Source organism: Thermobia domestica, chromosome 6, assembly GCF_964235325.1.
Source record: "Thermobia domestica chromosome 6, izTheDome1.hap1.1, whole genome shotgun sequence".
Taxonomy (NCBI): domain Eukaryota; kingdom Metazoa; phylum Arthropoda; class Insecta; order Zygentoma; family Lepismatidae; genus Thermobia; species Thermobia domestica.
In genome coordinates this window covers 296,013,802-296,037,217 of record NC_137459.1, presented here as the reverse complement: position 1 = coordinate 296,037,217, position 23,416 = coordinate 296,013,802, and the positions used below count along the sequence as shown (strand labels likewise).

Genomic DNA, 23,416 nt, shown 5'->3' with positions numbered 1-23,416 from the left:
CCTTGTACGGCTCATGCTAACAAAGTTCCTTAGTAATTATTTTTTTACCTACCGTCGGGGGCCCCCAGAAGGCGGGGCCCGGGGCGAGGGCACCGCTCGCCCCGCCCTTACGCCGCCACTGTTGTATTTGAAACAAGTAATAAGGTTGTCAAATTAAACTGAAGGCATGCCTAGAAACCATGGGCTTCCATGTATTAGGGGATGCAAATTTGAAAATAGTGTTTTTCTTATTAGCACAATTACTTCTAACACTTATAACCATTAATTACTAACAATACCATTCCCATTAACCAATCTCATACTGTGTAAAACTAGACGAAAATAACACAAAACATTAATGATTACATACTTTTTTTTGTTAGCTCCTTGCTGCTGATTTTTTTGGAATCATTTTGTAGAAAATTTTGACAGCTCATTTTCAAGTTCATCTAAACAGATTTTGGCCATTATAAATGATTTTAACGTTCTATCATCTGGTCATAAAGCCTTCATTACATCAAATATTCGTTCAATATGTGCATTACTGCCTCGTATAGTGAGAATATATAATACTGCATTATTTTGAATAAGTATGATGTATCTGCTTTCTCAAAAAGCACACTGCATCATGTACAGTAATTATTACTGTCTCTTCATGTCAACTGCTGATATAGATTTCAAAACAGAAAACTCACTGTACAGTTTATTTCCATCGAAATTAATGTTATATTTAATTCCCATCTCTGTTAAATCATTAAATGAAAACAGCGTTGGTGCTGTGTGATAACTAGACTTCGGATTTTTGCATATTTGCATGTTTTTTTCCTGATGTGATATTGATATGCTCTTTAAACAGAAATTCGTTTCAGGTGTTTTGGAGTAAAATAGCAGAGTTTTATAGTGCATATATGTGCATATTTTGGAGGTTAATGCATGTTTATGTCGTTAATGCATATAAATGCATATTTAAAGAAACAACCAAATTGAAAAATTTTTAACACCCAACAACTTTCCTCATAAATGGAATTTCAAGTTTCTAATATAAATAGACTCAAGATCTTTTAATGGTTCATTGTTGTTGGTTTAGAATATCTTCCAAGGTTATGTGAAAGGAGAATAAGAAAGGAGTGGGTGATTTATCCTCCCGGTAATGATGCATGACTGTCACCTTTTTGGAAGAAGATATAAATAACGGTGTTAAATCACCTACAATAAAATTTCCACGTTACCCATCTCGTAAATTGTGTGGCCCTGTGACAATATAAGAATACTAAAAGAAAAATATTTCCATTTAGTTGTAGTGCATCTTCAAATTTGAATTTTAACTACCTGAGAATTTTATCCCATTTTTGTCCACCCAAGAAAAAAAATGTACCATTCAAATAAACGAGAAAGGACCATTTCAAAATTTCGGCTACATCGGTCACCTGTAGTGCGACATCCTCGAATTTTAACTAGCTCAGAATTTTGTCCATTTTTTCCCACCCCAAGAAAAAAATTGTACTCTTCTAATAAGCGAGGGAGGGCCATTTCTAACTTTCGGCCACTTTGATCACCTGTAGTGCGAGATCTTTAAATTCAACTTTAATTAGCTCAGTATTGTGTCGAATTTTTGAACATTTTTGTACCACGAAAAATAAATTCTGTACCACTGAAATAAACCAGAGACGGTCATTTAAAAATTTGGCTACTTGGATCATCTGTAGTGACACATTTTCAAATTTGAATTTCAACTATGTTGGTGATACAAACATTTACAAAAAGAAATAGGGAAAATTCAAAGCTAGTTAGAATTCAAATTTAAAGATGTCACACTGCTGGTGATCGAAGTGGTCAAAAATTTTGAACCGACCCTCCTTTCTTAACTTCAATGGACCAAAATTTTTGATGGTACAAAAATGTACGGAAATTGGACAAAATTCTGAGCTAATTAAAATTCCAATTTGAAGATGTCGCTCAACAGGTAATCGAAGTGGCCATTTTTTGAAACGACTCTCCCTCGTTTATTTTAATGGTACAAAGTTTTGTTTGTGGTACATGAATGCGCAAAAATCGAACAAAATTTTAAGCTTGTTAAAATTCGAATTTGAAGATGTAGCATTATAGGTGATCGAAGTGGACAAATTTTGAAAGGCCCCCCTCGTTCATTAGAATGGATCAAAATTTTTTCTTGGGTCGACAAAAATGGACGTAAATTGGCCAAAATTCTGAGCTAGTTAAAATTCGAATTTGAAGGTGTTACACTAGGTGATCGAAGTGGTCGAAATTTTGAAGTGGCCCTCTTTTGTTAATTTGAATATTACAATTTTTTTTCTTATGTGGACAAAAATGGACAAAAATTGGACAAAGATGTCGCACTACAACTGAATGGACCAGAAAAATCTTCTAGACGTTATCTTTTGAAACAATGGATTGAAGTTGACAGACGTTAACAATTCAAGAAGAAAATATATTTTGCAAAGTGTATACAAATACAAGTGTAAACAAATAACATTTTCAAAGTAAGTAAGCTCGTTTTCAGAAGAGGACACTTCTATTTTGTTCGACACCAAAAGCTCAAACTTCAGCAGCACTCTATTTTTTTTCTTCTTATATTTTCACAGCAGTTTCAAGTCTGGTAAAGAGTTTCTACAACTATGAAATACTCCAGATGTGTGTGTGTGTTTTCCTATTCGACAGAGTTCATTCCAAAGAAACCGTTGAAAAATGTATTTCGGGAAGAAATGAAAAACCCTTTTTTAAACTAGCTCTAAATTGAATAAATTATTTGCTTTAGAAAATCTAAAACTTGTCACAGCAGTTACTTTCTGAGATAAGGAAATAAGTTCTTAAGTTTTTCTTTAAGGAGTTTATGAGAGTATTTGAGTATAAGCTTGTGTTGCTTTGATACGTACCTCGGTTTCTCAAAAGGTAACTTTCCTACTAACAAGTAAAATAACCGAATACGCGTTTTTTTTATTTTCTGTGGGAAAACGGTTTTAGGGTACAAAAGCCCCCACCCAAAATTTTGAAAGTTGACGCCCGAAAGGCGAGAATAAGTAAACCGAAGTGAATGAAATCGTACATAGAGATTATAGACATAAAATTAGGGAACACGGGCTTCGTATTTTCCTTAAAAAGACTGTTGAGTGGACCTAGGCGTTGAGTGGTGGAAGGAGTGCACCTACGTGAATTAAATTGTATGTAGATATTGGAATGTAAAATGTGGCCTTTCGTGTTTAGCAAATGCCTCCATCCGATTTCTTCAAATTTGGCAGATCAACTACAAGCACAAACAGTATAACATATTTTATAGCATTTCAGGAGGCACCTTTAACCATTACAATGTTTTTCCGCATAAACAAAAACAGGTGCCGATTTATTTTCAGTTTGCTGTTGATGTGCCAAATTTGAAGCAAAACGGATAGGGACACTTGAGAAACACGAAAGGCCTTATTTTACATAGGGTCTATATAATATCTACACATAATTTTATTTTCTTTGGTCCATTCCTTCCTGTGCTATTACGGTAATATTTCCTTTTTTTTCGGATGGGGCCTAGGCCCCAACATTCTTTCCCCACACAAATTAAAACACGTTTCATTTATTGTTTTGCAAATTGTCCCTATACGAAGTTTCGTTGCAATTCTCCATATTCTTTACGAACTTCTGACGTATGCTTATTTGCATTTTTGATAATTCGTAATCAATGGTTTAGAAGGTCTGCCTCACTCAACCGTTTCTTCCAGGAAAATACGAAACCCAATTATCTCATTTTAAGTTTACAATATCAGTGCATATAATTCAATTCGGTGCACTTCTCCTTGCCTTTTGGGCCTCAAATTTCAAAATTTTGAATGGGGACTTTTGCCCCCTAAAACCGTTTTTCCGCAGAAAATACAAAAATTTTCGTTTATTTTTTGAGTATTGTCCCTACACAATGTATTGTTCCAATTTTTATGTCCTTTAAGCACTTCTGACATACTGTTATTAGCACTTTTGATATTTTACGATCAAAGTTTAGAAGTCCCACCTAAACGTTTTTTTTTTTTTTTTTCAAAAAATAAGAAACCCGTATTCCCTCATTTTATGTCTACAATATCTATGCACAATTTCATTCACTTCGGTTCAATTCCTCTGGCCTTTCAGGCCTCAAATTTCAAAATTTTGGATAAGGGCTTTTTCCCCCTAAAACCGTTTCTTCGAAGAAATTAAAAAAAAAAAAAACATATTCGTTTATCTTTTGCGTATTGTTCATACACGAAGTTTCGTTGCAATTCTTCATGTCCTTTACACACATCTGACATACTGTTACTAGCATTTTTGATATTTCGTGATCTAAGTTTTGGATGGATCCGTACCCCTCCCAACCGTTTTTTCCAGGACAATACGAAACCGTATTCCCTAATTTTATGTCTACAATATGTGTGTACAATTTCGTTTACTTCGGTTCACATGTTTTTGGTTTTCGGGTGTCAACTTTCAAAATTTTGTCTGGGAGCTTTTCCTCCCTAAAACCGTTTTTCTGTAGAAAATTAAAAAAAACGTATTCGTTTATTTTTTGTGTATTGTTCATGCACAAAGTTTCTGACATACTGTCACTAGCACTTTTGATATTTCGTGATCTAAGTTTTGGAGGGGTCCGTACCCCTCCCAACCGTTTTTTCCAGGAAAATACGAAACTATATTCCCTAATTTTATGTTTACAATATGTGTGTACAATTTCGTTGACTTCGGTTCACTTGTTTTTGCCTTTCGGACGTCAACTTTCAAAATTTTGGGTGGGGTATTTCCCCTAAAACAGTTTTTCTGCAGAAAATAAAAACCTGTATTCGTTTATTTATTTATTTATTATTATTTTTTTGCGTATTATTCATACACAAAGATTCGTTGCAATTCTTCATGTCCTTTGAGCACTTCTGACATATTGTTACTAGTACTTTTGATATTTCGAGATGAAAGCTTTGGAGGGGTCGGTGCGCCACCTAACCGTTTCTTCCAGGAAAATACGAAACACGTATTCCCTCATTTTATGTCTACAATATGTGTGCAGAATTTCGTTGACTTCGGTTCACTTCTTTCTTGCCGTTCAATCGTCAACTTTTAAAATTTTGGGTGGGGACTTTTGCCCCCCTAAAACCGTTTTTCCGCAGAAAATTAAAAAAGCACGTATTCGTTTATTTCATATGTAGTATCTACCTGCCAAATTCTATCAAAATCGGAGTGTTTGACTTTGAAAGTGTTACTTGTAAGTCTTTGTTATGTCTTCGATAACTTTTCCTTCTTCCCATTCATGCTCCGTGTCTCGCTCAAATCACTATTCCATTTTAAAATATCAATATTATACATTGTAAATTATTGCAGTTTGAAACGGACAATGTTACGCTAGAATAAAATATTCCAGAATTTACACATAATTGGATACAAAAAGTAATTTCAAGTGAATTTAATTTCATTTAAACAAGAACACAAGGTTTTTGTATGCAGGCTTTTAATACAGTAGCAATTGCCTTCTACTGACCCCTTATTAAACGGAAATATTTCACAGTCAGATGAATTTGCAGCTAAAAACAGAATGTGTTAAATTATCATGATTAGGCAGAACCTGTGCTGCGAACAATGAATGTTAAAATATACTTTTTAACGGAAATTTTCAAGTTCCGGAATGTAGCGTATAGAAAAAATTTAGACATTCTGTGAGAGGTTAGGAATAAGAACTACGTTGTCTGTAAAGGTCTTCCTTTACTTGTTACCCTACACATTTAACGTTTTGTCCACTGCCATGTAAGGCTCTAGTTTTTGAACGAAGTGCAATTTACATATTTTCAAATACCAATAACTCGTTCTCTATCTGGTCTACAGACATGGAATAATTAGCGTAATATACACAATAGATCAAAAGGGAGCCAATAGTAGATAGAGGAGCGCTGAAAAGGGCATAGCATCTACTTTTTGTCTTGCCTTTGAAACCGCATGTAGGCTTTTTTCCTTTTAAGTTTTGTGTATTAATTCGTAGCATAAATAAATGCTGTAATTGAATACAGTTAGCCTATGTACAACATTTTATCTCACTATGTCCATTGCATGTATGTGCCATGTTTATTTTTTAAGCATAGATCTATCTCCGTTAACTCTAGAACATTTAACGGAAATTTTTGCGAGTCCTGTTCAATTTTGCTAGGCAGGTTTTATTATATGCTTTTAAGCCAGAAATGTTTATCTATTTCTCTGAGTATATTTATTTTTATTCACAGATACTTGGCGCATTCTTTTATATATATAAGCTGTTTTTAACTCGAAGAACCCAAATGTATTCAAGAAGCCTTGGACGCTTGCGGAGTTGAAAACATTAAAAGCGACCTTGCGTTTATCAATACTCATTTCAGTTTAATTTCAAAGATAATAACGAAATTAGAAGAGCGATAATTAGGACTTTGCAGTGCATTTGAGATGTTTGATTCAATAACGAAACAGACGCCACCAAGACCAATCGGACAAGCATTTTTTCGAAACTCACATTCAATAGACGCGAAAAATCTAGGCATAAAATTCTCTTTTAATGTAAATAAAGTGTTCCTGGGAACAACGTTGCACGAATTTCAGATTTATCGGCAAGTAACCTTGCTTTTTTGAAATACTGTCCCTTAACGACCCGTGACACGGAAGGAACTTTTCGATGTACAATTATGTTTTAACCGACAAATGCAGGTTTTTGCAAGAAAATACCGGAAACTACCCAATTGTGTATTGTAGCATGAATGCATCATAGTTATACACCAAGCTTATGTAGTTCAAGTAATACAACTTTTTTCTCTAAAGATAATAAAATTCCTCAAATAACTTTAGATTTTGATTGGTGCATATTTACAATTTTTAGTGCATATCTGCATATTTTCAGTGCATATTTTCGTGATTTTTAGCGCATATTTGCATGCATATTTTGCCGTTTTTTAGTGCATATCGATCCGAAGTCTAGTGATAACACAGCTGCAACAATGGAAAGAAACTCAGCCTTTTGCTACAATAATACCAGAATCTTTGTAAATAACTAACTGCAGCAAGTACGTACAACATACATTATAAAATATAAATAGCATAGATAAATAAATACAGGTAACTTAATATTGAAGCCTGTAGATTTAGTTCGTTGGCCCGTAGAACGTATTTCAACACCCGGGAGATCTTATAAAGTACTTCCAGTGAGAACTGAACTTGTACCATGCGCATGCAAAGCAAGCACGTTATTTACTCGGCCATGAGTAAATACTAAAATATTTTGTGGAAAGAAATATACATTTCAACTGATTGTCTAGTTTATTCTTGGTTCAAAAGAGCCTCTTAAATAACCTGATAGAAATCTTAAATAACCTGAATTAAATACTGTTGTGAAGTAATTAAGAAGAAAGAAAGAAAAGTGAACAGAAAATAAAACACCATATTCACATAATTTTACTCAATTGAGTTGTAAAAACTTCGAGTTCATTGAAAAGATTAGAGTAGTTAAACGTTTATATATATAATATAAATGTTTCCGAAAAGTTTCCAGGCTATAGTTTTGAATTTGACTGAAATTGGGCATAAAAGTTTAGTTATGTCTGAAGGTTTTTTTTTTTTTTTCGTGTACATACTAACTTCTGAGAAACGTTTCATGGCCTATGAAAGGAGAAGATGTGAACCATAAAATATGGCCCATATTTAAGAAATGTCCTTGGAGTAGAGACCTGCACGGGCCGGGCGGGCCGATTCTGTTATTCCTTTGGACCGGGCCGGGCTTGGGCGGGCCGACACTGTTATTTCTTTGGGCCGGGCCGGGCTTGGGCTGGCCGACACTGATTTCTCTTCAGGTCGGACCGGGCTGAGGCCGATCAATTGCAATTCTTTAATAATTATTGACTTTCGTTAAACGATAATTGGAATAAAGCCAAACGTTGAAGAAGTGTGTCCGTGAAAATGTTACAAAGAATGCAATAGCTATTTACAGTTTGTGTTGCTTAGCGGCTCCACTTTCACTATAGAGGATTGCAGGCATTATGCAGTAAATTGAGCTCTGACCTTGACCTTCACTGAACTCAAAATATAAAAAGAAGGGGTGGGAATGTTTTGCCTGTCGCTAAACTATATTGCCATCTTCACTTTATGCTAAAAATCAATTAAGTTAGATTTTTGTTACAGGAAATGGAGTTTTTGTTCTCTCCATGATAGGCGAAGTTCTAGGAGGCAATGGTACCATTCGGAAGGCAAGCGTCAGGTTGTGAACCAAAGTTTAGAAAATGTTTCTGAGGGTTAGATCAAATTTAGTACTAAATTTTGAGAAAGATTCGGGCTCGAGCTAATTTTTTAAAAAAAATTATCGGGACGGGGTCGGGCCAAAAAGTTTTAAAATTTATCGGGCCCGGGTCGGGCTTGGGCCAAGAATTTTGAAAAACTTATCGGGCCGGGCCGGGCTCGGGCCGAAAATCTCCAAAACTTTTCGGGCCCGGGCTGGGCCGGGCCTAGGTACGATCGGGCTGGATTGGGCTCGGGCCGAAAAATTCGGCCCGTGGAGGTCTCTACCTTGGAGTAGATTCTGAACTCAATATATTTGAAAGTATGTGTCGCAGTCCAGTGAAATTTATACAGCCAACACAACTCCACCCATAACACATACGTTCTGTCATGATTCCGTAACTTAATTTCTTAACAAATTAGAATTACAAAGTACAATAGACTCTTTACTATGCGGCCTAGTTATAAAAAAAAGTCTTCCAAATAAAATTAGATTTTCTTAAATCTACTCGACCGTTGTCTCCTTCATACAAATACAACTTGACGAAAGAAAAACAAAACACATTCAGGGGCTTTTTCAGAGATTATAAAACTGTAAGTTTTGACTTTTATCTTAGGCCTATCTTGTCACATTACTGTAATAATTCATCAGTGAACAATAAAATAAGTTTAAATTATTTTTGTGCGAATTAGGCCTATGTTTTGTGTTAATGTTTTGTTTAGTTTGAAATAGTATGTATTCAAACTGTACAATTTAGATCTTTTTCTGTTTCGTGCAATTAACTTAGATACAAAATTTGTCTTTTTTTTTCAATATTTTATTCTTGAAGTTCCTATTTTGTAATAAATTTTTAAAACCTGCAGTAACAGTACATAACAAATATTTATAAAGCACTAGCCTGAACTAAGAAGAAGAAGAAAAATATGAATAAGAGCGAGGTTTGTTATAAAAAGTGTTTTTTTAGTGCTATGGCTGGAAGATGAAGTGAATGACTATGGAATCCGACAAATCCGAAATTATTATCTAGCCTGCTTTACGTCACATTAGGCTGGATGGTTGGGAATCTGTTGTGTGTCTTAAAAATTCATACTTTTCAAAGGTGTATAACAGATATACATTAGTATTTTTTTTAAACGTAGTACGTATTATATATTTCGTTATATGGACTTCTCAATTACCGCAAAGCTTTTTTCTTAATAATGAAGAAAACTCATTTCTTGTGTTCTTTGTTTCAGCACCTGAAGTTTTGGCGCAAAAACCCTATGGAAAAGCAGTAGACGTATGGAGTATAGGTGTCATATCATATATCCTATTGTGTGGGTATCCTCCATTTTATGATGAAAACGACGCGAATCTTTTCGCTCAAATTTTAAAAGGTACAAGAATTTTCTTCTAACTATGAATTTTGATTTTTTTTTTAATCGTTCCATTTCTTTTATGGTATGTGTGTGTGTGTGTTATAAATTTAACTACAACAAAAATATGCATGCGTTTCAATTGAATATTGGTAACCACCTGGTATGGTCAAACTGTCTAAAGATCACAAGACTTGTCTGCCCCAGTCTCAATTCCGTTCAGGATATGGTTGTTATGTATTGTTATTTCATTATTTGTTTCATTACTAATTCTCATTGTCTGCTTAGCATAATTAGAAATCATAATGGAACTTAAATCTCAATAAGTACGTAAACAAATAAGAAATTAATCTACGTATAATACAAAATCATCTCAGTCTGTAAGTAACGCTCATCTAAAATAGTTAAATCGCCGCTGCACTACGTTCGCTGCCTGCCTACTTGCGTGCCTTTATTTCGAAGTGGACAGTATTGATACTAGATGTGAACGCGCTTTGCTGTTATATTATTAAGACAAGTGTCATATGAAATGTAAATAATATTGCACTTATATAAAATCTACAAATATTTCTTCATGTCAAGCACAATGTAATTTAGTCATTAAGCAACATAAATGCCGTATATAAACTACAGACAGTTGTCACCGTTTACATTTAGGACAGTGCAATATTTAATCAGTTTTACCGCCAACTCACATAAAGCTTATTATCATTAATAGGCTGCAACCTTATTTACATTCCAGCATTAACAATTATGTAACCGCAAGTTGGTTAGGCAAACTAAATAATAATAATAATAATAATAATAATAATAATAATAATAAAATGTTAAAGTAAAGTATTGGAATTGTAGTTGAGCACGATTTTAACTTATAGCATACAGCGAGCCGAAGGCTTTGGGAAAATAAATAGTATTGGTAAAAATATATGTTATTTAGTAAATTTACTTGCGCAAGTCCATTACTCATATGCAGTTCCCTTTCTCTTTATCTTGGAAATGAATAGGTTGATTTAAATTTGCTGGAGCTTGACGCCGATTGGCATGGAGAGGCTTACAAGTATACTATGTGACGATGACTTCTTTCGGTGTCCTGACACAGTATAATAGTGTATTGTTCTCTCCTTGGCGGTACATGAATTTAGTCATTTTCAGTGCAGATAGTTACAACTAATTACGAACTAAAAAAGATGTTTTCTACCAAAAATGAATAAATGTCTGGTACTTTGGTTGACGGCAATGCAAAAATGGTCAACAACGAACTCCGTAAGTATAGTCTTGATGTATCACAGCATTAGAGTTACTGCACATCCTGTTTTAATCGGGACAGTCCCGGTTCGAAGGATCTTGACCTGTGTGTCTCGCCGGTTTACATTTTTAGATTTTCAGTCGTGACAGTTTTTTTTTTAACCCTCTCTATTTTTGTATATGCGTATATCCTATCCGCATTGCAGTATTCTAAAACAATATTTTTGATATTACATACTTCCACATTAACAGCTACAATGTAATCTTAATTCATAATACGCTTAAATAGTGGTTGAGCGCGTCAATTCACGGCATACAGTTTGTATGTAATCTTTGAATGTAAGATGCATCTTCTTTTCCTAACCGTAATTATTGATACATCCAACAGGGATTCAATAGAAGTGGCTCTTGTGCTGGTTAGGTACTTTCTACCGATAGAGTGAAAGTAATTTTTCCGCCAAAGTGTCGTGATATGGAATATCAGAAACACAGTGATCCTACTTGCATACATTTTGTGAATATGTTGTCTTTACATTATAGAAATTTTTGGTAAAATTATTCTTTCAGTTTTTTTTTTCTACAAAATAAATTGAGTAAGCAGTCTGAGTTATTACCCGGTGGCTACAAAATTATCTCCCTTTGTTAATGTTCGCTCTGTTCTAGACTTGTAGACTTTTCTGTTGTAGAATTCATATTATTCATGTCAGGTTAATGCTGTTGGTATATTTGAGTAATATGAAATCAATGGTCGCTTCCTTTCTCATTTTTTCATCACGAACATACAAGATCTATTCAATAAATAACCGGAAAAGTTATACAAAAAGTTGAAAACTTCGATAAAGTTTGTGCTGCTTTGATATTTTTTTTTGGTTGTGTCCTAGAACTATTATCAGGTGGGCCTGGCACGCCTGTGTCGCGAACGGGATGCTGGGAATCAGTGAAAGAAGATGGCAGCACCCTTTCAGGTTTGCATCAACATGAAGAAGAAGAGTGTCATTGGATTTCTGTTAGCTGAAAGGTTGAAACCAATCGAAGTTCACCGTCGGATGACAGTGCAATATGGTGAAAGTTGTTTGAGTCGAACACAAGTCTACAAGTGGGCAAATAAGTTCAAACGGGGTGTAACAAGTGTTGAAGATTCGCCACGCCCAGGACACTGTGCAGTCACGGAGAACAACATTGCGAGAGTTGATGAGATGATACGGGAAAATAGATGTATTACTCTTGTGTTCAAATCAAACAACTTTCATCATATTGAACTGCTATTTGACGGTGAATTTTGATTAGTTTCAACCCTTCAGCTAACATAAATCTAATAACACTCCGCTGCTCCATGTTGCTCCAAGGGTGCCACCATCTCGATTCACTGATTCCCAGCATCCCCGTCGCGAGGCAGACGTGCTGTGCAAGGTCTATCTGATAATAGTTCTAGGACACTACCAAAAAATAACAAAGAAGAACAAACTTTGTCGAAGTTTTGTATTTTTATGACTTTTCCGGTTATTTATTGAATGTACCTTGCTGAAACAAAAGATAGAACATTTGATTTATACATTCAATTTTTAATTAATAAAATATTGCTTATATAGTGTGAAAAATATACTTTCATAATCATTATCGTTTACCTCATTAAATCCACTGAGTATGGCGATCATCGTGTTTCACACAGATGAGAATCTTCATTGTACTTTCGGAGGAAATTACCCATATTGCGCCATTTAGTAAGCTCACCGGTTAAAAGAGCTAGATATAGTAAAATTTTATAACAATTATTCGCCGCACAATTTCGACTTCGTTCTGAAGTCTCGATTAAACTATTCACTTAGAAGGTGTGTAACTGAATATTTCGTTTAAAAGGCGAAATAAACTTAGTTGTTTCGTACTAATTGGTAACTCTGACACAGCCACTAGTAGAGCAATGTTGAGAACCCAAAATGTTGGTAGTAAAATCAGCTGCTTATTGAGGACAAATTTCATGGTCCAAACACGGTCCTATAAAATAGAATGCACTATAGTTGAGGAAAGATATTGAAAAAAAGTCTATTCTCTTGTAGTTCAATAGTATAATATAATTTCAAAGTATAGAAATAAATTCGTTACATGAAGTAAGTCATTTACAACACACTTTGCTAAAGAGTAATTTTGTTGCTGTCTCCACATTGTCACATGTAATCGAAATCTTTAGAATTCTCGCGTGAATTAATTCTATCTTATACTGCCCGTAGAGTAATTACTTCATTATATTTTTAATCAATCTGGAATTAATATCCCATAATTTTAAAATAAAATATAGCAGTAATAATAGAAATAAGTATCAATATTAGAGAATTTATTTAAATACTAAAATTGGAAAAAAAAAATCCCTTCCTGAGTGTTACAAAGAGCTGAGCACTGTGGTAGCTACTTTTGGAAGAAGTTGCACTGTACTATACCAGAGGACAGCAAAATGGAACATGTATGAAGTAACTCGATTTCAACAAAATGCAACGTCAGATTAAGTGTTCGTACTAAACAAAATATTGTGAAATACCAAAAACATGTCTTTGAAAGTTACGTAATCACTAATTAACTTGTCTTGATGTTTCATTATCTTCAGTGCATTTTTCATATTAATTGTCAATCACTATACTATTCACAACAGCGTAAGCGTGTTATCTATTAATATATATATATATATATATATATATATATATATATATATATATATATATATGAGGTTATTGTAATCTTGATGTTTCTTTACATACTTAGGTCACCATATTTACAGTATGTGTCTTACCAAAATTATTCAAGGACTATTACTTGCTTTGAATGCATAAATGTATCAGTTAAACCCACATTTTCTAAACTTATATTACTTCAAATTGTAGTGTAAGACCAGAAGGATGTATAACATAGACGATGTTGAAAATGTCAAGCAACCTTAGGAGGGTACTTTAGTTTACAATAAGTCCTAGAATTATCCGATATTGTATGCTACGCCGCATTAAACTAGTACCAGTCATCCAGTTTTTTCACTCCTGGCGCAACAGCATTAATGAACAGTGGCAGTAAGATTGTCGAGTTCCTATATCTCCAGGCTGCAGTTGTTGGAAGGCGCGGAATATAGAGGGATAAAGGTTGAAAGACATGCACAAAGTCGCATAGGCACTGCCAATCAACAGTTCAGTGCAATGTTCCACTAGTGCTGATACGTATTTCTATCATGAAATGTAAGCAGTAGGAGGTGATATTGCAACACCGTTGCTCCCCCCCTTGACTTTCTTCTTTCACAGTCAGTAGCGTAGCTAGAATTTTTTTTTTTTCAGGGAGGGCCAATGAAGGGCTGAAGAAAATTTTAAGGGGACCATCTCCAATGAAGGAAAAATTTTATTCATATATATATATATATGTGTGTGTGTGTGTGTGTGTGTGTGTGTGTGTTTTCAAGGTGAATGTTTTCATCTTTTGTTACGAAAATGCAAAAAATGTTAGAATTTACTACCTCAAACAACTAGAATACATTAATACAATTAATTCATAATGTAAGTAAATAGTTATTTAATCACCACGTTTAAAATATGTGTGGCTGGTTGATTTAAGTGGAAGCAGAGAAATACACAGAAAACCAATTAAAAAGCAGAAAAATTCAAATATATATTCAATATTTACAATCATACAAACATATTTTGTTGTACAACCATTTTACATTATAGTCGTTTGGTATTTCAGATTTGGGCTTCTTCATGTGCTGTTTGCAAATTCTACTCTAAGCGAATACTTTGTAATAGCGTTTAATAACTTTGTAATAGGTAAGAGCGAACGTGAAGATCTAGGTTTTTTACAATTTTCAAAATAACAAAAACAAGGACTTTTTTTTAATGATTAGGGCATGCTAAATTCATTTTCAGTGGTTACCTGGTTTCAATTTCATATATTTTCAGATATAAGCATACTGAAGTACTGAAGGCAGAAGATTGTGTGTTTGACTCTCCACTAATATAATGATAAATAGAATTAAAGTCTGGTGAATGAGGAGGTCAGAACATTTCTTAGACTTCAGCAGAATGTAGGATCTTTCTATTCTTGTGAGCAGGAGCAAACTTATCAGCAACTTAAAGATCTAACGATTTAGCAATTTTCTTCAATATAAAGTAATCCTAAGTTTTTCATCCTATCATCAGTCATTGAATTGCCTCTATGTCTTTAATCTTTTCAAACATGAGAATAGCCTTTCACATGTAGCACTAGAAACTGACATAGTCACAGAGATGATATCTAGCTTGGCGGTTTGTAGGAATGCGTTTTTGTAGACGCAAAGATCAACGAAATTCATCAAGAAATCAACTTTGGTTTTCTCTCGTCTTCATACAACTTAATTGTGTTTGGGAGGATTTTGAGTTCACATTTGAGTATTTCCAGATCACTTCCATAATACTGGACCATATGCTCCACAATGTTGTAATTTAGAAAGTTTTCACATTTTGGATGTAGAATGGTGATTGATCTAATGATTTTGCTACATAATGCAAAGCGTTTTCCAGTATCAGTGATTGCCTTATCAATAGTAGGCAGAAAAATGTCTCTTAGTATATTATCTTCAGAAAATTCGTTTTCTGCCTCCAATGAAAAAAGAGATTCATCCAAAATGAATTTGTGATATTTCGATGGCGAATGTCTAGTCCATTTCCACGAGGAATTCCTATATTCCATCTGTTTCCGGCTCTGGAATTCCAAGACCATTTTCTTTGCATATCTGCAAACATTCTTGATAAATTTTTTCGAATGTTGTGCGTTAAGAGTTATATTCTCCAGACCTCATCTTCGACAGCGTTTGAACTAGTGAATCTACAAGAATCAAACTTTCCGACATGTCTGCATCTACTTAAGATAAGGCGAAGTTCAAAGTTGTAGCATGGCAGCAGTCATCTCAATTTTTACCAGCCACAAACATTCCCTCCCGTACAGATCACACGTATTTGCCGGATGCAATGATGGAAGCACATAAATATCACAAGTTCAAGATTTGGTTTAATATCGCATAATAATATAAATAGTTGTTCGGTAAATAAACTTTATTAATAATAATAAAGTAAAAAGTGATGGACAAGGACAATGTTCTTAAGAGACAAACGTCGCATAGAAACAGGAACTGAACTCTCAGGACACTGATTTGCCTTCCCAGCCCATTTTAAATTTTAAGCCTTGTTCTTGAAGCTTAAGTTTCACTTTAAAATAAAGCGCCAATAATTGTCATGTATTTTTAAAATTTCAGAGAAACGTCCTGATTTCACGCTCTAAAAATATGGTAGCCTAATCAGTGACAAAACTAGACATTTGGTGCTCAGGGCAAATTTTGCGATTAGCATCCCCTTCACCTACATCTACACCAATAAACACACAGATTAGTTTGCTGGCGCCCTCGGCGACAGCTCCGGTTGCAGCATCTTGCTTTGATCTGGCCGCAGTTCAATTATTTTTGGTTACTTTACCCTTGAGCTCTAAAACTGAGTAATGAATGTGCTTATACTTTATTAAAATGATGAAGTGAACACGCTTTGAAGCAAAAAGAGGAAATGTAATTTTCTTTCCCTAATATCAGACAGTGTTAGAACAGAAATTTCAAGCGGGACCCCTTACAGCAAAAGAAGTATACGTAGCCTTTTTCTTTCGTTCGTTTGTTTACCTTCACTAGTTTTTAGAATTTGACGTGAATTCAAGTACACAAACACTTCACCACACCGAATGGCCAAAGCTCAGCTGTAGAATATCAGCTTAAGATTCGGAAGATGGTGTGACCGATCCCTCGTGGATAAGTATTTCGACTGAGGAGATTACCAAGATTCTTTCTCGGTGTCACTAGAGAAATTTTTATGGTCCTATTGACTCATTTCACTTATTTCAATCCTCTGAGTCTAGGATGTTTCAAAGCCAAAATAAATTCAAATGTAGTTGAAATAACTTAACGCTACTATCCTGTAGTCGATGCTAAATTAATATTGTTAGTTTTAAGATTAGATTTGAAGGAGGGACATTAATTAGTATATCCTGCTGAAAATTCATGTCACCACTGATTCACTGTTCTGCATAATTCCTACAATGTAGTTTTCTTAGAAATGCTTAATGCTTAATTTTCCAGAAATGCATATTTTGACGGAGAACAAATATACTGTGAATCTGTGATTTAAAAAAATGGGTATTCACTGGCTGAACTTAGAGTGAAATATCTGTGGACCAGTCCCACAAACTCCTCATATATATTGTAAAACTTTGTGTATTTCGTCTCATATAAGGAAGAGGTAGAGCAGTTAATAAAAAGAGTGTCCGGAATCGTCTCCCACTACCAGTTTTATTATAAAAAATATGAGTATTTGTACAAAATACTATACAATTTGGTCTCTATTTAAAAGGGTGAGTAAAAGGTAGTCTTTGACCGAGTGGTCGCAGACAGGATCTCCAACAGAGCCCCGTAGCAGGCTAAGAGGAGTGGAGTTAAGGAACCAATGCTCCGTAGCAAGCAGAGGCAGGTTAAGTTGCCAACAGAGCCCCGTAGCAGGCTAAGCGGCTGAGGTTGGGATTCCCAGACAGAGCCCCGTAGCAGGCTAAGCCAGGAGATAGGATAGGCGTAGTCCCGTGGCAGACTAGAGGCCTGGGGTTAGGTTACTCCAAGAGTCCCGTAGCAGACTAGAGGAGGGTCACCAGAAAACTGGTGTCGAGTTGCCTTCGTCCATCCAATTTATAGGGTCCTTTCGGGTGGCGGTGGCGCTGCTGCTCCGATGTCGTCTTCTGCTCCGTGGGAGGGGCCAGAAGCCGTCGTCTGCATGTGATTACAGGTCCCTCTGGTGGAAGATCCTCTTGCCGAACCATGTGGTGTTGTTTGTAAACATTGAAGCGTGGAACTGCTTGTTTACGACATCACATAGGATATTACAATATATATCTCTGATTACTAAACATCAGGTAAAGGGATGATACAACCTGGTCACGGGAGTAACTACCACTTTTACACAAAATAGAATTACTGCAGCAACCAAGTTGTATCGTCTCGGTATCTTACCTGTTGGTTAGTAATCAGGAGATTGTAGCACTGGCTCTGTGATAAATTTCGGAATTTTTCTCCTGTAGTAGCAGTTTTGGGATTAAGATAGAGTTAAAATCGTTTTGCATGCCAGAGACGCCAGTGAGAATAGTTGTGATATATTTATAAATTACCTAAATTTAAACATGAACATAAAAACATGAATGTTCTTGGTCAGTAAAATGCAAATTCTTTGTTAGATTGAATATTTCCTTGGAGACAATGTCCAGATGGTCCATTTCTATTCGAGAATAAGCATATTGCTCTGCAACAGAATGAATATATATATATATATATATATATATATATATATATATATATATATATATATATATATATATATTTCCCTTGTAACGATAGCCGAGGGATGTGAGAGTCTAGATTCAACTTTTTGAATTTAGACTCTGGAAGGCAGTCTCGGTTTCTGTGACCAGAAGTGTACATTCACAACAGGAAAGTAGTGTTTGGATGGGATCAGTAGTAATTATTATTGTATTTTGCCGTCTAACAAATGTTTTAGAAAAGAAGTGTACTTTGGATACCTAGTTTTGTGCATTTAGAAGGTTAGGTTTGTTAGCAAAGAAATAGTATTCTGAAGATTAATATTAAAGTTTATATTATTATTATTATCGTGTCCATTATGTTCAGTCATTTTTTAATCAAGGTTGAAAAGGATTAAGATTTTTACTTTTTTCCTGTGTTTCGTCAATGAAACCTTCAAATGCTGATAAATGTGTCTACTCTGTAATTCCAGGAGAATTTGAATTTGATTCTCCATATTGGGACGATATTAGTGACTCTGCAAAGGACTTTATCCGCCAGCTTATGTGTGTGGATGTAGAAAAGAGATACACTTGTAGACAAGCCCTCGCTCATCCCTGGTAAGTAATGTTGTTATTATTATTATTATTATTATTATTATTATTATTATTATTATTATTATTATTATTATTATTATTATAATATTCTTGTCGATTTCATATTACTTTGTCACAACTTATTTATTAATATGCATACTTGAATTTCTTACGTAATTAAAATTCTACAAAACAGATGTTTGGCAGATAATTATTTTCTGGTTGACACTGATATTGCCACACAAACTTATCAGAATTCTGCCTGAAATTTGTTCACAAACTTATTATTATTTTCTCTGTGCCTTTCTTAAATTGGTGGTGTGTATCGTCAGTAAATACTTGAAACTCTTCTGTAAAATTGTCCAAGTAAACTCAGCCATCCACTGATTGAATTGTTTCACAAGGCGCTGTAATTAGTCTCTCTCCTAGCTCTCACATTTTTTTTTAATTATATTAATAAATTACATGCCTGGTGTGGTACTTCCTGAGTAGGTAGAAGTGCACTATTTGCTTTGTTTTCGTTAGCACATATTATCGATTTAATATCCTCGGTAACGGAGACTGTAACTTCCCTATAAGTAACTATAAATTTCATTTAAATAATATACATTTTTAGTAATAAAACTTGACGAATGGGCGGCATGTTTATTGTTTATTTTGCTGCTTTTACGGTAGCATGTACCGAATGGTTTGCACATGAGGATAATTTGTACATTTTCATTATGCCGGTTAGGCTAAAGGAGACGGTGATAATGAGTAATGAATGAAATGGTGGAATGAAGAAAGTGAGAGGAAACGGGAGAACCCCGAGAAAACCCACGCACACGGTGTTTGTCCACCACAAAGTTCACTTGGCGGGGGCTGGGATCGAACCCGGGACCCCAAGCACCAGAGGTGAACGCTCTACCACTGAGCCACCGCGGCCCACAGAAATTATAAATGTTAAAAGGTAATTTGTGTTGTCAAATATAATATTATACACATGTAGCTTCTCTAAACTTATTTTCTAATTTATAATTGCACTAATTACTTGGAGCGGCCTTACGGTATGTGTGTATAGCCACTGAATGAGCATAATGCATTAATGGCAAGTATATTAATGACAGCAGAATACTCTCAAAGCACTATTTACATACGAGAGGTAGTTGAATCAAGTAGTGTAAATTATTTCTAATATTCGGATAAGTCCTGTCGAAAAAAAAGCAGCCTGTTTGTTCTAAAAATTAAAAAAAAAAAAGTATTTTGTTGTTACCAGTGTTATATAACGTTGCTAATTCAAAAGGAGAAAACATTATTAGTTAATTATATATAACGAGATACATTGATTCTTCTTTATGTGCTCGAAGAAGTGTGGATTAGGATTAGTTGAGCAATATTAAATAATTATTAAGAATTGAATTTTTTAAAATAAATTACAACAATTACTGCGTTTTTAGTTATTCTATGAGTAATTCTATGTGACACATAAGAAGTAACTGTTGGAACGAAGTGAGGATCATTTAATGTGCTTGGCTTTTGGTTCCACATCTTGAGTGAAACGTTGTTCCCCCTTTTCATCACAACCAATGTAGTACTCTGCAGGCGGTTCCGGCACAAATAGATCTAAATCTTGTAGAATTGACAAGGGACATCACCCAATTGTCCGGCTCCGATTTCAATGAATTTTTTATTGCTGATAAAGGACATGTATTCAGTACTTGTGATGACAGAAATTTTTGCCATGGTGCATGTTTTCTATTTTTTTAATAATTTTTAAAAGTTGTGATGTGGTTAATAGAGATTACTGCAGAACTCCCTCACTACCCTTTGTAAACGGAGTGTTAATGAAAGAACAACCATGTAGATACGTATAAGGCGTAGGGGGAAGTCGTATGGTACGTATGATCTTGACGGCAGCCATCTTAAATCTCCCATTTTGAATAAGGTCATTTTTTTTTAATGGGAATAGGGTAATATGATACATAATTTCGGGCTAGAATTTAATCAGGAAAACAATGGTGAAGTTAGTATTAACATGCGCCCATTTGGTGAAAAGTTACAGGCATATTAATTTTTTATACTTACTATGTGCGTAAGTCCCTTACCTCCGCTTCTAACCCGCGTATTAACGATAATAAATGGATAAAGGTTTAGGTAATACATATTATGCCTAGAGGGAAGTGATACGATAAGGGTATCATTGACGGCAGCCATCTTGAAATCCGCCATTTTGAATTAAAGTGAAGTTTTGAAAACTGAAAACCATAGCATGTGGCACCAAATTTTAATAGTAAATTTTCCCCAAAAGCCAATGGTATGCTTATTTTTGTTCTATAGTTAACCAATATGAACTTATGACTCTTCTAATGTGCACGAAACGTCCATTATTCGATCTTTCAAACTGGCAACACTCCTAATTTTCATCGCATGTTTTAAGATTCCAACTTTCAATTTGCAATTGTTTCCATGGCTCATGTTTTCTAAATTTATTACATTTTTTAAAGAGTTGGGATTTGTCAGTTCATGAATAGTGTTGGGATAAGCATCCAGCAATCTTTCTGAATTTTGAAGACTTATCATGTAATTATTAATTCCATAGGCAATGTAATTATTTATTTCCTATGCCTGCCCTTCAAAAACTCGTTTACTGACATGAATCGTCGCAGAACGAAAGAACTCCACCTTTGCATTCAGGTAATACCGAAGACGTAGCTTGTAATGGATAGTAGATAAGACGAGAAATAAGTTGAAAATTCACTTCAAAAAAGGAAACGAAATATGATTGTTGTGTAAATCAATGATCTTTTGTTTTATTTTATATTTATTTATTTATTTTCTATGGCAATATTTTAGCTAGTCAGACAAAAAAAGTCATTCGTTTTCTAGCGATTGTTGTCGATGGTTCATGTTTGTAAGATTTATAATCAGTATTGATCGGGAACTCGATTAAGTTACCCTCTGTATAAAGAAGTTACCTGTTTTCATATTATGTTCACGGTACAAACAGTGTGTTGGAACAGTCATATTATGTCTCTTTGATATTTTCTATCATTGCTGCTGTTCCTTTAAAGTTGTAAAGTTGTATTTATTTCAACTTGTATTTCCTTTAAAGTTGTATATATATTGTTTGTCGTTTGCTCAACATGTAGGCTACATTTCATGTTAATTTTGAGTTCGTGTTACACCAATTTCTTATTTCATTTGTATTTCTTTACATCACATAGGTCCATAGGTAAATATAAAATATTATATCTGGGGGATGTAAATATCAATGTTTTAGTTGATACTCCTACCAAGAATTATTTTTCTGATATACTTAGATCATATAACTTTTATTTTCTAAATGATCAGCCAACAAGAAAGGAAGCTTGTTTAGATAACATTATTACAAATGTATATAGAAATGATTTATCGTGTGGTGTAGTACAGTGCGCATTGTCATATCACGATGGCCTATGGGTGTTATACCCCTTTGTCAAACACAATAATACTAGGATGGTGACAAAGAGTTTTCTAGTACTTAGTTTAGATACTATCTGTAGTTTAAGACATAAATTAAAAGAAATTGACTGGCAGCAAATATTCTTCAGATGTAAAAATGTAGTAGAAGCGTGTGAATTTTTTATGTATAATTTAACACGATGCCTAAACGAATGTTGTCCAAGAAAATTTAAATGCTATAACTTATCTAGAAACAAATTACAACAAAATGTTAGTAACTGGTACACTCCGCAACTAGCAGAGTTTCGTAAGGTTGTAATTGCTTGGTATAATAGGGCTAAATCGGGCTGTCCTGTGGGAAAAGAAAAATACATCAGAGCTAAAAGACACTACAGAAAGGAAATAAGTGCGGCAAAAATTAAGGCAAACAACAATTTTATTGTAAACCATGCAAATAAATGTAAAGCAGGGTGGACAATTATAAACAGGGAAATAGGAGTACGGAAAGAAAATGATTCATTATCAATATCCCCTGACACTTTTAATGAATTCTTTGTAAGTAGTGCTAAGTATGTAAATGGTAATACAAGCAATATCTCTAAGTCCGCAGAAAAAGGTGTTATAGACTTTAAAAGTATTCTAAGTTCATGTATTTAATAGATATCAAACTAGTAACTTGACATTTAAATGGACAAACGTAACACCTGAAGCAATTTTGTCAGTGGTTCGTAAGTTTAAGACATCTGGTAGCGAGGATTATTATGGGTTTACTAATAGTACAATTAAAAACATTATAGACGTAATAGTGGAACCCCTTACACACTTAATTAATTGGATACTAGTAGAAGGAGTGTTCCCAGATTGTCTTAAGATTGTGGTTACTATTCCCATATATAAAAAAGGGGACAAAAACTGTCCCAGCAACTATAGACCAATATCTCTCGTACTAATTGTATCAAAAATTATTGAACATTGCATGAAAGAACAACTAACTCTGTACTTTGAAAATAACAATCTCATTAACTGTGCACAATATGGGTTTCGGAAAGGTATGTCCACAATTAAAGCTGTTGAAAAAGTTGTATCTGAGATAATTGATGCCTTTGAAAACAGTTCATTCGCGTGCGCAACATTATTAGATTTAAGTAAGGCTTTTGATACTGTTTCACATGAAATATTGATTCAGAAATTACAGTATTATGGGATCAGAGGAACTGAGCTGTTATTGATCAGGTCTTATCTAGAAAGTAGAAAACAA

The 23,416-nt window shown here is 34.4% G+C and overlaps 1 protein-coding gene across 4 annotated transcripts in view; it reads left to right on the top strand.

The window, feature by feature from the left end:
• The window catches only part of CaMKI (Calcium/calmodulin-dependent protein kinase I), an 815,424-nt gene that overhangs the window by 757,996 nt on the left and 34,012 nt on the right, over positions 1–23,416 (top strand). For all 4 annotated transcript variants that reach the window (XM_081762890.1, XM_081762892.1, XM_081762891.1 and 1 more), the window contains 2 exons: positions 9,460–9,600; positions 18,636–18,762. In XM_081762890.1, coding sequence (XP_081619016.1) covers positions 9,460–9,600; positions 18,636–18,762 — 268 coding nt within the window. The remainder of the gene's footprint in view (positions 1–9,459; positions 9,601–18,635; positions 18,763–23,416) is intronic.